The sequence below is a fragment of the Tetranychus urticae genome, chromosome 2 (genome assembly GCF_039701765.1).
Source record: "Tetranychus urticae isolate SD_2017Ah chromosome 2, NJAU_TeUrti_SD_1.0, whole genome shotgun sequence".
NCBI classification, from domain to species: Eukaryota; Metazoa; Arthropoda; class Arachnida; order Trombidiformes; family Tetranychidae; genus Tetranychus; species Tetranychus urticae.
This window is the reverse complement of record NC_142959.1, coordinates 9320082-9335687: the sequence shown is the minus strand read 5'-3', so window position 1 is coordinate 9335687 and position 15606 is coordinate 9320082. Positions and strand designations below refer to the sequence as shown.

At 35.3% G+C, this 15606-nt stretch overlaps 1 protein-coding gene across 1 annotated transcript; it reads left to right on the top strand.

Annotated features, from left to right (window-relative positions):
• Nucleotides 1–6537: 6537 nt before the first annotated feature.
• On the top strand, nt 6538–15545 carry mTor (serine/threonine-protein kinase Tor). Its single transcript, XM_015926335.3, has 5 exons — nt 6538–7247; nt 7814–10097; nt 10182–10420; nt 10550–14735; nt 14831–15545. Exons 1-5 carry the CDS (start codon nt 6759–6761, stop codon nt 15262–15264), a joined length of 7632 nt encoding a protein of 2543 aa, XP_015781821.1. The 5' UTR covers nt 6538–6758; the 3' UTR covers nt 15265–15545.
• Nucleotides 15546–15606: the final 61 nt, after the last annotated feature.

Below are 15606 nucleotides of genomic sequence, written 5' to 3'. Positions count from 1 at the left end.
ATGCCCTTCATGCAGAGGTCCTCATGAAGCCTTTGACATTTCATGCCCGAAATTTAAAGAAGAAGTGAACAGAGACATGAACAATGTAGACTATGTCTACTACAACATAATGTGGACACCATTATTCTAACCTTTTTAAGGCTCGTATGCTCCTAATAAATGATAATTACATACTCGCCAGTCAGAATTGTCTCAGTCTCAAAGAAAATGTAACCTTAACACTTGGCAGTTAAACAATTCTTATTAAACATATCTATTCAATATCACCTCTAATATCTTTCATTGTAACACTGTATTTTCTGATTTATAAAGATTAAAATAAACAATTTTAAACATATATCTTACTTTCAATATCTAAATTATTTAACGCTTATCACCATGCCTACCATTCAAACTATCAGAAGATTTATCGTATGCACTCAACACTTTGAAAAGAGCATGTGCCTTCACTAACAAACGTAACTCATCATGGAAGACGTTATTTTCTTTCTCAAAACTAGTAAAATAATTGATCAATTAACAAATGATTTTATCATAGACTGTGTGAAAAATTGGGAAACACACAAACCACTTTTTGATACTGTGATTAATCAAACACCTTTACAAATTATTACCCAGAAAGGAATCACCTCTAAAACACTACGCGGCATTGCTCTGATATTCAATCTAATTATGGATATACTTCATGGATGGGATATGAAAATTCTGGTGTATCTTAAAAAGACAATTGATGCGTTGTACATCCTTGAATCGTCATGTTGTGCTGCCTCAGAATTAATACAAATGGAAGACGATAACAAATTAACTGTTTCAACCAACACACAACTCCTCGAGATCAAATTTGCGATTTTGGTGAGACACACAAGCTGGACTATACCTGACAATTTACAACCGTTTGTACAAGACATAATCCATATCAACACGAACAAATACAAAAAGCAAGTGATCATAAACTCCCCAATTCCTACTCACATCAAGCAATCGCTTGAAAATATAATGGATCAAAGAGTACAAATAGTAGTTTTAGATTGGTATGTATTATACCAAACTGGTACAAATGACTCTGAATCACAACTAATACTTGAATCCTGGTATAAAAACAACTCAACAAACAAATCATTGATAAAAACTCAAAATAATGATGAAATAAAAAATTTCTTATACCTTGAATCCTCAGAAGACTATAACCAGATAAAAGCAAATGGTTTTAAGATAACAGTTGAACAAAAAATTTTTCAATTCACCTCACAATGTAAACACAAACAATGTAAGCAATGTAAACGCGTCTACTCTACATCACACCCTAAATCCCAATGTACGAAACCTTAGAGATCAAAAGTACCTTCATAAATGAGAATTAACTCTTTCTCCATAAACACCAAGCTTATTGTTTCATCATAAATGAGAATCACAACTTACTTGTACTAAAATAAAGTTTCATATAATTTTAATAAACTAAATACAACAAGATTACAAATAAACTCTTTTTATTCTCTCTATTTATATCAATAATGTGGATTCAAATATACATGATCAATATTAATATTTGACAGATAAACACCATACTCTTTTCTTTGAAAGAAATGAATTGAACCAGCGGTTATTCGCTGAAACAGTCGAGTATCTAAAGTAAATAACATACCGTTATTAATCTCATAAAATCCTTTGGTAGTCTTCATTGTAACATACGTATGACCACCGGTTAGCTTGTCGCCTTCTTCATACTCGTGATAAAAAGCGCCATAATCCTTATCATTTTTGGATTTCCAACAATTAAAACAGTTGCTACTGGCCAACCTTTCATAATAAATTTTCTCGCCATCAACTGTCAGATATATCTCTTCAGGTATCTTTATATTTTCAAAATTTAGTCCCTCTGGAGCACTTAAACAAATCACTTTTGGCTTGTTTGTTATAAATCCAGTAGTAACCTTTCGAATTGCTCCACCACATTGAAAACCATTCAATTCCTTAGTACAAATGATTTCCTGACACGATAGTAAAGCTTCAACTACGTCCAACAGCTCTTGCACCTCGTAAAAAGGACACAAATTTATAACTGGTACTCTGAAACGTTGATCAGGACAAACTGAGGTACAACGCCTACAATAATAAGTACATTTAAATTGAAGAAAGAATTCTTCCTGCCATATTACATCCTCGGAGCTCAATTTAAACATTATATCGGAGAAAGCTGTCTTCTCAAATCCTCCAGGCTCGTTATAAAAATTATTACAATAATCACGAAGTGATGAACACAAACCACTAATTAATAGGCGATCTAGCTCTACAACACCTTTATCACCGATATATGGTAAAAATACCACCGGAGCTTTCATCAGCCTCATAGCCAAACGATTGGCGTTTTCCAAATTTAACACCCCAGAAATTGAAACCTTATGGTACTTCAAATACAAATTGAATAATAAATTAGTCCAGTAATATGGAACCTCAATCTCATCTCTTTGATCCGGAGGCGTAATCTGTTCACCATGATTTCGTCGAAGTGACAGCTTTCCAAATACTTCAATAAGATTATGAACGAATGGGAAGGAATGAAACAAAGGCAAAATCGCTGAAATTAAAAAACAATGCCCTCTTATATTGGGAAATCCAATAATATGAGATGGCTGGAAAGAAAAGATTTATTAGGTAATCATCATTTATTGAAAAACCGAAATAAATCTTACTTACCAGAATAAATCGAGCAAATCGCTCATTTAAATACTTGTAGAGTCTATATGAACTAGTATCTAAAGCACGACTTCGACTAGTACCAACACCATATTCACGAAAATAACGAACTTGGGTTTTAACTCGAATACAAATTATCCAGTAGGTTGTCAATCCAACTCCAAAAGATCTTTCCTCAACTTTAATCGACTTGTTCCACCTTTTATTAAAACGTAAAATATTATTCCGAAAATGATGGTAGAAATTAACTGGTACACTGTCATCGAGATAATTTCTCCATGAATCACCACTAATAATATGAGAAAAAACATCTTCAATTAGAGCCATGTTTAACAGACAAATTACAATCAATAAATGATGAAATAACACTAAAATGATGCAATTTTGATTTAAACTTCAAAAAGCACGCCAATTTAAACAAGCTATATCTCCATGGTAAATTGTTACCGTGGATAAGACTGTAAGGAGTCCAAGCTAACTAATGAATGATAGCGTGCTATTATCCCCACTTTTAAAACAATAACATCAAATTATGTATTTCTATCATATTAATTTAAACAAAAGATCTCAACCTACCGAAGATCTATTACAGCTAGTGTCGAGAAGACCCAATTTTTGTATTTCCATGAATGAACCTAATCCTCGTGCCATATTGAACTCATATACTGAAGTCAAAAAATTCCAAAATGATGGAGCTGCAATAGTCATTTCATCCAATATACAAGTCAGACGAATCAACGTTGATATCAAGGATCTCGTCATAATAAAACTTTTACGAACAAATACTCTAGTGATTTCCATGTACCTAAGACCAAAAAGCAATAGACGGGACCTGAGAAAGGACAGAATAGCAGACAACAACCAGATATTAAGTCATGTACACAAAATAATAACAGACAATGAAAATACTAACCTGATAATCATGGGAGACGTAAATCTAAAAGACCCATCATGGTCAACTAATCCTGACGCTCACCCTGGTCCATGGCGTGGTATGCTGAAACAGTTAATAAAAGACAATAACTTAAAACTTGTAAATAACAAAAAACTTCCAACATCAAAAAACTGCGTGGGTACAATTGACTTAATGCTAATTTCCAACAATCTTAAACCTCAAAAAGCCTCGACCATACCATTCTGGGACTCTGACCACAATGCTCTTTTTGCGGATATCAGACTCAAAAGAAATGCCACGCTCACTCGAAGAAAAAGAAGAATAATAATAACAAACTGGATTCTAAAGAATGAAAACGTACAAGAAGAAAAGACCATATGGACAAAACAGTCACCGATAATTAAAAACTGTTTAAACATAATTCTACATCCTGAAAAAAATGGCGTTTGGTCATCAAGAATATCAAAGCTCTGGAAAAGAAAGAAAATAAAAACCAATAATAAACTGAACAAACCAACTAAATCCATGATAGCCTTACTAAAATCACAAAATGAAAATTTCTGGTCTATTCTACACAAATATTTCATCAAAGAAAGGAAACAAATCGACTGGAAAAACCCAATCACTCTAGCTTCCAAAGATAAATGGCTCTCAGAATTTTCAAAAACTAAGCCTATTTACATGGACGAACCGTCAAACATTCCTGGAGGCCTTACACAAAGAGAAATCCATCAAATAAGCAAACTTAAATTTAAAAAATCCAGCTTAACAGCAGATAACTTCACATCGAAGACATGGACAAGATTTTTTACCACAAATATCACTGAAATCATAAGCTGCATTGAAGAAATTTTCAAGTACTCCCATGTACCTCAACGTGTTGTATCACTTGGGTGTGGTTTCGTGCCTAAACCTGATGAAACTATTCGGATGGTGAAGACACCAAGCTATTTCTACTCAATTATTGATAAAATTTTAAAGAACCGTCTATTGGACAACATTGAAAACCTAATAGATCTTAACTATCAATTTGCTTTTCTCCCAAACACAAGCAGATTTGACATGATAGCTCAGATCTTAAAAAGTAAAAATTTCAATGAAATGGAAGAAATCATTCAGCTAGATATTTCGAAAGCTTTCGATACGGTGAACGCAAATGCAGCTCTAAAGAAAATACAAGCGAAAATGGACTCATCAACAACATCTCTTATAAAATCAACACTTAGCCAGAGATACATCATATATGATCAAAATAAGCAAAGGCTATACAAAAAAGAAACAGAAGGAGTTCCTCAAGGCACATCGTTAGGCCCAATATTATTTATAATAGCCCTAGATGATGCTTTAAAAAGAATAAATAACTTAGGAATCTCCATCTGGTCCTACGCAGATGATATGGTGGTAATTCTTAACTTTCAACAATCAAAAGAAAAACATATTCACCTGGAAAACATTCGAAGAATACTATCTGACTATGGACTATCATTAAACCTCACAAAAACACAATTTACTACATTAAAGGACATGAATAAAAAGGGAATTACGATTCTTGGAGAACACATCTTTTCACACAAGATGAAATTTGTGAAATCCAAAATTGAAAAATATTTGATGGAGTCAACAAACAAGATTATAAAAGAAGATTTCACTATCCAATTATCGATACTGAAATATCTTCCTTACAAGACACAAATAATAATATTCAATCAACTAATCAGACCTCGAATTGACAATTGCTCGTTCTCAATATTATTTCAACATACATCCGAACAAGACCTGAAAAACAGAGTGACTGAACTCATTAATATATGGGGCTCAATTATTAACAAGGTCAAAGGAATTATCTCGACCAAAACCCTAAATTATCTACAAATGACCCCACACTTAATCAAGCAATTGGAAGCCGTTGCCCGTATCACACCATTAAATTATGGGACGACGGGTAGACCTCCATTCCCTCGATTCCTGCCCTCAATGAGACTAACAACTCAACAAAGAAAACATTTTGGCACAGTACACAAATACATCTACACCATGAGACAATTGAATAATTACTCTATAATTCGCATCGTGGAAAAGGATGAGAGAGGATGGTCAATAAAACTAGAACATGAGTGTGAAGGTAGCCGGTATGAGAAACAACTTATGATCCTGGATTACATACTTGCGAGATTCGCCATGGAAGCCGTCGTAATAATAAGAACGAAAGAAATGACCCAATATGGTAATGGTGATTCGACCTTTGCAAAATCATTCCAACTAACAATGATGAAGTATAACTATGGAAACTGGACCTGGATGGAGTACAAAGAGATGGCAAACACAAGTTATCATACAAGTGAAACAGACCAGGTAATTAGTAGAAAAAATCTACTTACGATCAGGAGAGAATTACGGAAGACATGCCAATCAATCCATCAAGAAGCTTGGATATCAATGGACTCAATCTGGCCTCTATTTTATCCATCAGCAACGATCATCAAAACACATAGACATTTCTCATTGATTGGAACGATAGGAAGAATGAAGACAAACATGGCCTGTTGCAACAAAAAAGAAAAAACGAAATCATTTTACAAACATTTTTTGACAGATTGCGAATTAACCAAAAGTTGGAGAGACACTTACCTGAACAACAACAAGCTAAAAATAGATGATATGCCTCAAAAATGGTTTGATAAACTTCTGGAATTTATTGAAAACATCCAACTAATGATGGAAGCTCACGATATGCTAAAGGAACAGGTGGACCTCATTCATGGCGAACCATAACACCAAAAGAAATTCATCAGGAGAAAATGAAATTTAATAAACAAGCTAAAATTTCTTCTGTCATTATAATAAATATATGTATTATCTAGAGCTGGCCAAGCCATATATGGTAGTGAGGGGTAGTTTATAAATTACTCAGCCATATTTCGGCTCTGTTTTCTGTACCAGCCGTTCAGATACAAATAAATTTAACGCAGGGAAAATCTATAAGGCAATGTGAAGCCATTTTTTTCAACAATTTTTTTTTGAATTTTTGTGACTCGAATTATCTTATTTAAGTTTAACCACAATTATAATTAATGACCAGTGTCTTTTTTAAGGAAAATGTTTTTTCTTTGTGTCTAACTGTAAACTATGGGAACAGTTTAACTGTTAAATGTAAAAACATAAATAAAACATGTCTGGATATGACTCATTGAGAAGTCGTACACCAAAGGAGACTCTTTTAGAAGGCTTCATAAAAGGCCTGAAGAGTAAAAATGAAGATACAAGGTATAAAACAGCGCGCGAACTTCACCATTATGTGTCTACGGAGCTTCAAGAAATGTCAGTGGAAGAAATTCACGATTTTATGGAAAAGTTTAACATCAAAGTTCAATTAATGATGTCTAATGGAGATATTAATGAAAAGAAAGGTGGTATTTTAGCGATAATTGTTCTCATTGGTGTTGATGTTGGTAACCAGAGTACAAGAGTATCTCGGTTTGCCAATTATGTGAGAACCTTAGCACCAACTGATGTTGGTTTAATGGAATTGGTTGCTTATGCTGTTGCTCGCATTGCTGTAGCCAGTGGTACACCAACATTAACCTATGTTGATTATGAAGTTCGTCGGGCTATTGAATGGTTATCCGGAGAAAGGAATGAGGCTAAACGGCATGGAGCGGTAAGTTTACATGGCCTTATTACCCCATCCTTTAAGTTGTCAGGAATTTCAGGAATGTTGAACCGGTTGGTTTCAGAAAGAGAAAGAGATAAACCGTTAACCTGACCGGTACTCTGAGTATTCAGAAAATGCCGTCATTCCAGTTGCCTCATGTTGGAGTAACTTTAAGGAATGAACTCTCTCACTCTTACCTCTCCCCCTCTTACCTCTTTTTCCCTTTCTATTTCTCTTTCTTTTTTTCTAATATTTTCAACCGGCTCATTCTCCTGAATTTCTTCTTGATGATCTTTTCTATATTTATTCACCCCTCCAATTCATCCTACCTGTTTGTTCACTTTTATCCTTCATTTTTCTTTCTGGTCCTCATCTCTTGGATCCTTTTCCCGCTTATTTTAACATTTTTTATGAATGAACCTGATTTAATCTTATTTCCAGTTTTTATTTAGTCTTACTACATTCATTCATACTAATTATTCAGCTGTAGTATAGTAAGAATAGTAAAGTAGAACTTGAAATTTTTTCAATCAACCTACTCATTTTGATTGTTTTTGATTTGCACTTCACAGGTTCTCATCCTTCGCGAGCTAGCTACTTCAACTCCTGCTTGTTTTTTTCAACAAGTTCAACAATTTTTTGAATGTATTTTCACGGCTATTCGCGATAAGGAGAAGAAAATTCGTGAAGGAGCTGTTGGTGCTTTACGGGCTGCATTGGCGGTTACTGCTTCTCGCGAAACTAAAGAAACACCTAACCCTCCTTGGTATGCACATTGTTATAAGGAAGCTTTGAAAGGATTTGATGAAAGCTTTCAGGTGATGATGACGAAAGAAAAAGTAACTAAAGACGATATTATCCATAGTTCACTATTGGTTCTCAACGAATTACTTCGTTGTAGCAATATTGAAAGAGAAAAAATCCGACAAGAGTTGGAGGAAATGAGTTTCAAACCTTCTCAAGAAACTATGAATCCACTCGAAAAATATCAAGGCCTGAAAGAAAAGACTTCTTCTTTTACACGGAGTCTTCGAGTTCTTTCTTCTTCCAGTAATCAACAATTTTATACACCCGGACATGGATTGAAAGGACTCTCAGCTATCGTACAATATCATAAATCAACTGGAGTAACTCCAGGTTCAGCGCCTCAATCTCGTAAACTTCCACTCTATGAAAGTCCTACTTGCCGTAAATTGATTAGTGAAAATTTCAACAACATTTGTCAAATTGTGTTGAAACAACGAAGCTCTCGTAACGTTTATGTACATCATGTTCTATTTTTACTCATTCCTCGTTTAGCTGCTTTTGATCCGATCACATTTTCCTCCCATTATTTGAGTGAAACAATGGGTTACCTCTTAAAATCACTTAACAACAATCGAGAACGCTCTCAAGCATTTTTGGCTCTTGGTTTATTAGCAATTGCTGTCAGTAATAGCGTTAAATCTTATTTACCTAAGATTCTGGAAGCTATCAGAATGAACCTACCCTCCAAAGAATCTTCATCTAGAAAACGAGGACAGCTAACTGAGCCAGCAGTTTTTTCTTGTATCAGTCTGCTTGGACAAGCAAACAGCCTTCTAGAAAAAGATGATGTTAAAGAGCTACTTGAACCTATGATTGGAAGTGGTTTTAGTCCAGCTCTGGTCAGTGCCTTACATGATTTAACCATCCAAATGCCAGATCTTAAAAAAGATATTCAAGATGGTCTTCTTAAAATGTTATCTTACGTTTTAATGCAGAAACCGTATCGTCATCCAGGTGCACCTAAAAGATTTCAACTAACCTCTAATTCATTTCCTCCTCCTTATAATTTATCTGATGGTTCAGACATTTCCAGTATCATTTTGGGTTTAAAAATTTTGGGTACTTTCGATTTTCAATCTAAATCACTTATGCAATTTGCTCGACACTGTGCGGACAATTACTTGACAAGTGATTTTACTGAAATCCGCCTTGAAGCCGTTAAAACTTGTTGCCATCTCCTCTCCCCTGCTCTTCATAAAATTACTCAACAGTACAGTCCAAGTCTTATGGTTACTATTCAAGACGTGTTGAGTAAATTATTGATTGCTGCTGTAACTGATCTCGATCCTCAAGTTCGTTATTCTATTCTCTCACTGTTGGACGAAAGATTTGATGGTCATCTTGCTCAAGCTGAAAATCTCAGCGCTCTTTTTATTTGTCTGAATGACGAGATTTTTGAGATAAGTGAACTTACCTTGTGTACTATCGGACGCCTAAGTAGCCTTAACCCTGCATATGTGATGCCTTCTCTTCGTAAAGTTTTATTACAACTCCTAACTGATTTAGAATTTTCCGGTGTCAAACGGAACAAGGAAAGAAGCTCCAAAATGCTTGGTCACCTTATTGCGAATGCACCAAGGCTGATTCGTCCGTATACACAGTCAATTATTACAATTTTCTTGTCAAAACTACGTGAACCAGAACAATATTCAAGTGTAGTTATCAGTGTACTTTCAGCAATCGGAGCTCAGTGTCAAGTCAGTGGAATCGAAATGCGGATTTGGATCGATGAACTATTTCCTATTATTTTAGATTTCGTTCAAGATTCATCATCAATACCCAAAAGAGAAGTTGGCCTTTGGACATTAGGTCATCTTGTCGATAGTACAGGTTATGTAGTTGAGCCTTATTGGAAATATCCAAATTTATTGGATATCCTTTTAAATTTCCTTAAAACTGAACAATCGCCTGCTACAAGGAGGGAAGTTATTAGGGTTTTGGGTCTTTTAGGGGCTATTGACCCTTACAAGCTTAAAGTTAACCTTGGTATGATCGATCAAGCCGGTGATACTCTTATTTTTGTAGCGGACTCTAGTCAAGAGATGCAAGGTATGTTGTTATTTTCCTGATAAAGTATTTATTGAATTTAAAATTAATAATTTTTTTTCTTTTTACCACTCTCTAAAAATTCAGAATTAAGTGCCAGTGAAATGTTAGTCAACTTTTCTGGTACATATGACGATTTTTATCCTGCCATTGCAATTGCAACTCTCATTCGTGTTTTGAGGGATCCTGCCTTATTTCAACACCATTGTACCGCCGTTGGAGCGGTCACTTATATATTCACTTGTCTGGGTACAAGATGTGTTCCATATATCCAACAAATTTTACCTGTTTTCATATCTATTATTAAATCTTCGGAGTCTAGGGAGGTTAGTATCGTAAACAACATTGTTTTTTTAAAACTTATCGGTTGCATCTTATCTCTGTTTTATTGCAACATTTGATCTCACTATTTTCTATCTTTTCCTTTTTCTTATCTTAAATTTCCAATTTTATAGTATTTGTTTCAAGAGTTGGGCAATTTGATTGCAGTTGTTGGTCAGCACATTAGGAATTATCTAGATGATATCTTTTCATTGATAAAAGAATTTTGGACCGTCACAAGTTCAATGCAGAGTACGTTAATACAGTTATTAGAGAAAATAGCGAAAGCTTTGGGAGGAGAGTTTAAAATATATTTGCCACAAATAATACCAAATATTCTTCACGTTTTTAACCACGATGATTCAAAAAACCGAATGGTCACCGAAAAACTGCTCAATGCTCTTCAACAATTTGGTACTAGTCTAGAAGATTATCTTCACCTCATACTGCCTCCGATAGTTAAACTTTTTGATGCTCGTGATTCACCACAAAGAGTGAGAGAAGCAGCGTTAAAAACAATTGAATCTTTAGCAGAACATTTAGAAATATCTGATTTTGCATCCAGAATAATTCACCCTTTAATCCGGGTCTTGGAATTGTCTCCCGAGCTTAGAGAGTCAGCTATGAACACCCTCTGTGCACTTGTTGTGCAGATGGGTCGAAAGTATCAAATATTTATTCCTATGACTCAAAAAATTATCTCAAAATATTCAATTGAGCATCAAAGATATCAACTGTTGGTGGATGGTATTATGCAAGGGCACCCACTAGGTGAAGATGATAAAGATCCCATGATGAGTGGAAGAAAGCATGGTAAACAAAGATCCTCTCACGTTACTGCTCCTGCAGCTGCCTCTAATTCCGCTCCAAAAGACATTACTTTAGATAAATCTAGACTAGCGTCATCTTGGAAAACAGATAAACGAGTATCTAAAGATGATTGGTTAAACTGGTTACAAACACTTAGCATTGGACTTATTGAACAATCTGCATCACACGCCTTACGCTCATGCCTCTTAATGGCTCAAGCATACCAACCTTTAGCTCGTGATTTATTTAATGCTTCCTTCCTTTCTTGTTGGAGTCAACTTGATGACGGACATCGAGAAAATTTCATTGACAACATAAGAGCAGCTTTAACTGCCCAAGATATTCCTGAAGTAACTCAAACTTTACTCAACTTGGCGGAATTCATGGAACATTGTGATGATATTGGGCCTCTTCCATTAGAAGCTGAATTACTTGCCGAAAGAGCTTTGAAGTGTAGAGCTTTTGCTAAAGCACTTCACTATAAAGAAATTGAATTCCGCAATCACAAGAACGGACCAACTACAAGTATTTTAGAATCATTAATTAGCATCAATAATAAACTACAACAACCTGAAGCTGCAGCTGGAGCTTTAGTTTATGCAAAGAAACACCATGAAGCTGATCTGAAAATCAAAGAAAGGTGGTATGAGAAACTTAATGACTGGGAAAATGCTCTTAAAGCCTATAGACACAAACGAGACTGCAATCCTGAAGACATGGAATCAATTATCGGTCAAATGAGGTGTTTGGAAGCTCTAGGAGAATGGGTTGATCTGCATCATTTGGCAAGTGAAATATGGCCTCAAGTTGATAGTGAAAATAAACAAATGATGGCTCGAATGGCTTCCACAGCTGCTTGGGGACTTGAAAAATGGGATGCTTTAGAAGAGTATAGTGATCATATCAAAAAAGACACAACTGATGCAGCTTTTTATAAAGCTGTTATTGCTGTACATAAAGAAGATTATCAGGTTGCGCAACGTCTTATTGACAAAGCTCGTGATCAAATTGATACCGATTTAACTGCTATGGCTGGTGAGAGTCAAATACGAGCTTATGGAGCCATGGTTCAAGTTATGATGTTTTCTGAACTTGAAGAAGTAATACAATATAAATTAGTTCAAGAGCGTCGTGAAATCATCAAACAGAAGTGGTGGGAACGTATTCAGGGCTGTCAGAGGGTTGTTGAGGACTGGCAAAAAATATTAATGGTCCATCAATTGGTTTTAAAGCCCGAAAAAGATGAAAAAACTTGGCTTAAATTTGCCAGCTTGTGCCAAAAAAATGGTCGATTGAACCTGTCTCACAAAACGTTAACCATGCTTCTCAAATATGATCCAACCAAAGATGAAACTGTTAAACAACTGCCAACCGACCGTCCTCATGTAACTTTTGGATATATTAAACATATGTGGGATAGTGGTCAGAAAGATCATGCATTGAATCAATTACAACATTTTGTCCACCATGTCTCTTCTTTTGGCACTGGTATTCCAGGAACAGTCGAAGAAGCGAGTAAAAGGCTCGAGTTGGATAAACTTCTTTCAAGGTGTTATCTTAAACTTGGTAATTGGCAAGAAAATTTAAAAGGGATTAATGAAAACTCCATTCCAAATATCATAAAATATTATGCTTTAGCTACTGAAAAAGATAGAGATTGGTATAAAGCTTGGCATGCCTACGCTTATATGAATTTCGAAGCTGTTCTGTATTATAAACAAGCCGCCTCTCATCATCATTTAGATGGTGATGAAAGTTTTTTTAATCATTCATTTGAAACTGCTCGCAATACGCCCGCCGCATCCGTTGCTAAACCCACTACTGAAAGGCTTAACATTATTCGCAATTATTCAATTCCTGCTGTTCGTGGCTTCTTCCGTTCCATTGCTCTCTCTCATGGCAACTCCCTCCAAGACACATTAAGATTACTTACTCTTTGGTTTGACGATGGTCAATATGCAGATGTTTTCGAAGCTCTTTCCGAAGGATTAAAAACAGTTCCTATTCAAACTTGGTTACAAGTAATACCTCAATTAATAGCTCGTATCGACACGTCACGACACTTTGTTGGACGCCTTATTCATCAACTTTTAGTGGACATTGGAAAATGTCATCCTCAAGCTTTAATCTATCCATTAACAGTCGCATCTAAATCAACAGTTGAATCTCGCCAATCAGCTGCCAATAAAGTTCTTGAAAGCATGAAAAAACACAGTGGTAATCTTGTCCAAGAAGCTATATCAGTCAGTGAAGAGCTTATCAGAGTTGCAATTCTTTGGCATGAATTATGGCACGAAGGATTAGAGGAAGCATCTCGTCTTTACTTTGGTGAGCACAATGTTCAAGGAATGTTTGACACTTTAGAACCATTACATGCAATGATGAAACGAGGACCTCAAACCATGAAAGAAGAATCATTCTATCAAGCTTATGGAGCTGATTTAGCAGAAGCCCAAGAATGGTGTCGAAAGTATCAAAAATCTCATAAAGTTAAAGACTTGACCAATGCATGGGACCTTTATTATGTCGTTTTCCGCCGCATATGTAAACAGCTTCCTGCACTTACCTCTCTCGAGCTTCGTTATGTTTCTCCCAGATTATTGAAATGTCGAGATCTAGAACTTGCTGTTCCAGGAAGTTATAATCCAAATCAACCCGTCATACGAATCGCTCAAGTTGACAGTGCCCTTCAAGTGATTACAAGTAAACAAAGACCTAGGAAACTTTGTATCAGAGGAAGCGATGGAAAGAATTACATTTTCTTATTGAAGGGTCACGAAGATTTAAGACAGGATGAACGTGTAATGCAACTTTTTGGTCTTGTTAATACTTTATTGGTTAAAAACCCTGAAACATCCCGCCGTAATCTTGCTATCCAAAGATATGCAGTAATACCTTTAGCTCCCAATAGCGGTTTAATTGGTTGGGTCCCTCATTGTGATACTTTACACACGTTAATCAAAGATTATCGTGAAAAGCGAAATGTTCTTCCGAACCTGGAATATCATATAATGAAAGTTATGGCTCGTGAATATGAAAGGTTGACGCTTATGCAAAAGGTTGAAGTTTTTGAACATGCCATGAATAACTCTCAAGGTGATGACTTGGTTAAACTTCTGTGGCTTAAAAGTCCGAGTTCAGAAGTTTGGTTTGATCGTCGAACAAATTATACCCGTTCCTTGGCTGTAATGTCAATGGTTGGCTACGTTTTAGGACTAGGGGATCGTCACCCGTCAAATCTTATGTTAGATCGATTAAGTGGCAAAATTTTACATATTGATTTCGGAGACTGTTTCGAAGTTGCCAAAACTCGAGAAAAATTTCCAGAAAAAATACCATTCCGGTTAACGCGGATGTTAATTAATGCCATGGAAGTTACTGGTATCGAAGGAACTTACAGGATAACTTGTGAAAAAGTGATGACAGTTCTAAGGAACAACAAAGATAGTTTAATGGCTGTTTTAGAGGCGTTCGTTTATGATCCATTGTTAAATTGGAGACTTGTTGATGGTAAGTCAACTCAAATCAATCTCTTTCTGCATTAATTATCCTATCAATAATTTTTTGTATCATATGATTAATAATATTTATATTTTTTTATTTAGCTCAACCAAATAAAACTAAACCAAATCAAGCGATGGGTCAAGAAGCTGAGACAGCTGAAAATCCGGAATCAGAAACTGTCGATCAATCAGATGCCGCTAAAAAAGCAGTGATTAGACCTGTAGCCGTAAGTCATGTCACTAATGGTATGGCGACTGATAATAAAGAACCAAGCATCACGCCAACGGGTACAGCAGAAACTATGCCATCAACATTTTTGGGTATCAATGGTTATGAAGAGACAACTGGTCAACCCGAAGCTCTCAATAAAAAAGCTTTGTCTGTGATAAATAGAGTTAGAGACAAATTAACTGGTCGAGATTTCAACCCAAATGAAAAACTTGCCGTTCCTCAGCAAGTCGACCTTTTGATTAAACAAGCAACTTCTAAAGAAAATCTTTGTCAATGTTATATTGGTTGGTGTCCATTTTGGTGATGACCATAATTCAACTATGCACCGATACATGTAATCTACATTTCATTAATCATAAATCTTCTACTTGATCAATCAACTACAATCTTGAATCCCTACTCACTAATCTCAGATAATTAATTATCAATAGAGAAGGAATATAATATCAGCTTAAATGAAAAATACATGAAATCCGAGGCAATTTGTATAAAAGTATAAAATTTACTCATATATATTATGTATTAATTTGAGAGAATTTGTAAAAAAACTTATAAAAATAATAATGGTTGTTAATATAATATAAACTGTTTCCAATTATTTATTTAAATAATACTAATCGCTGTCATCAACTAACGTAAAATTGAA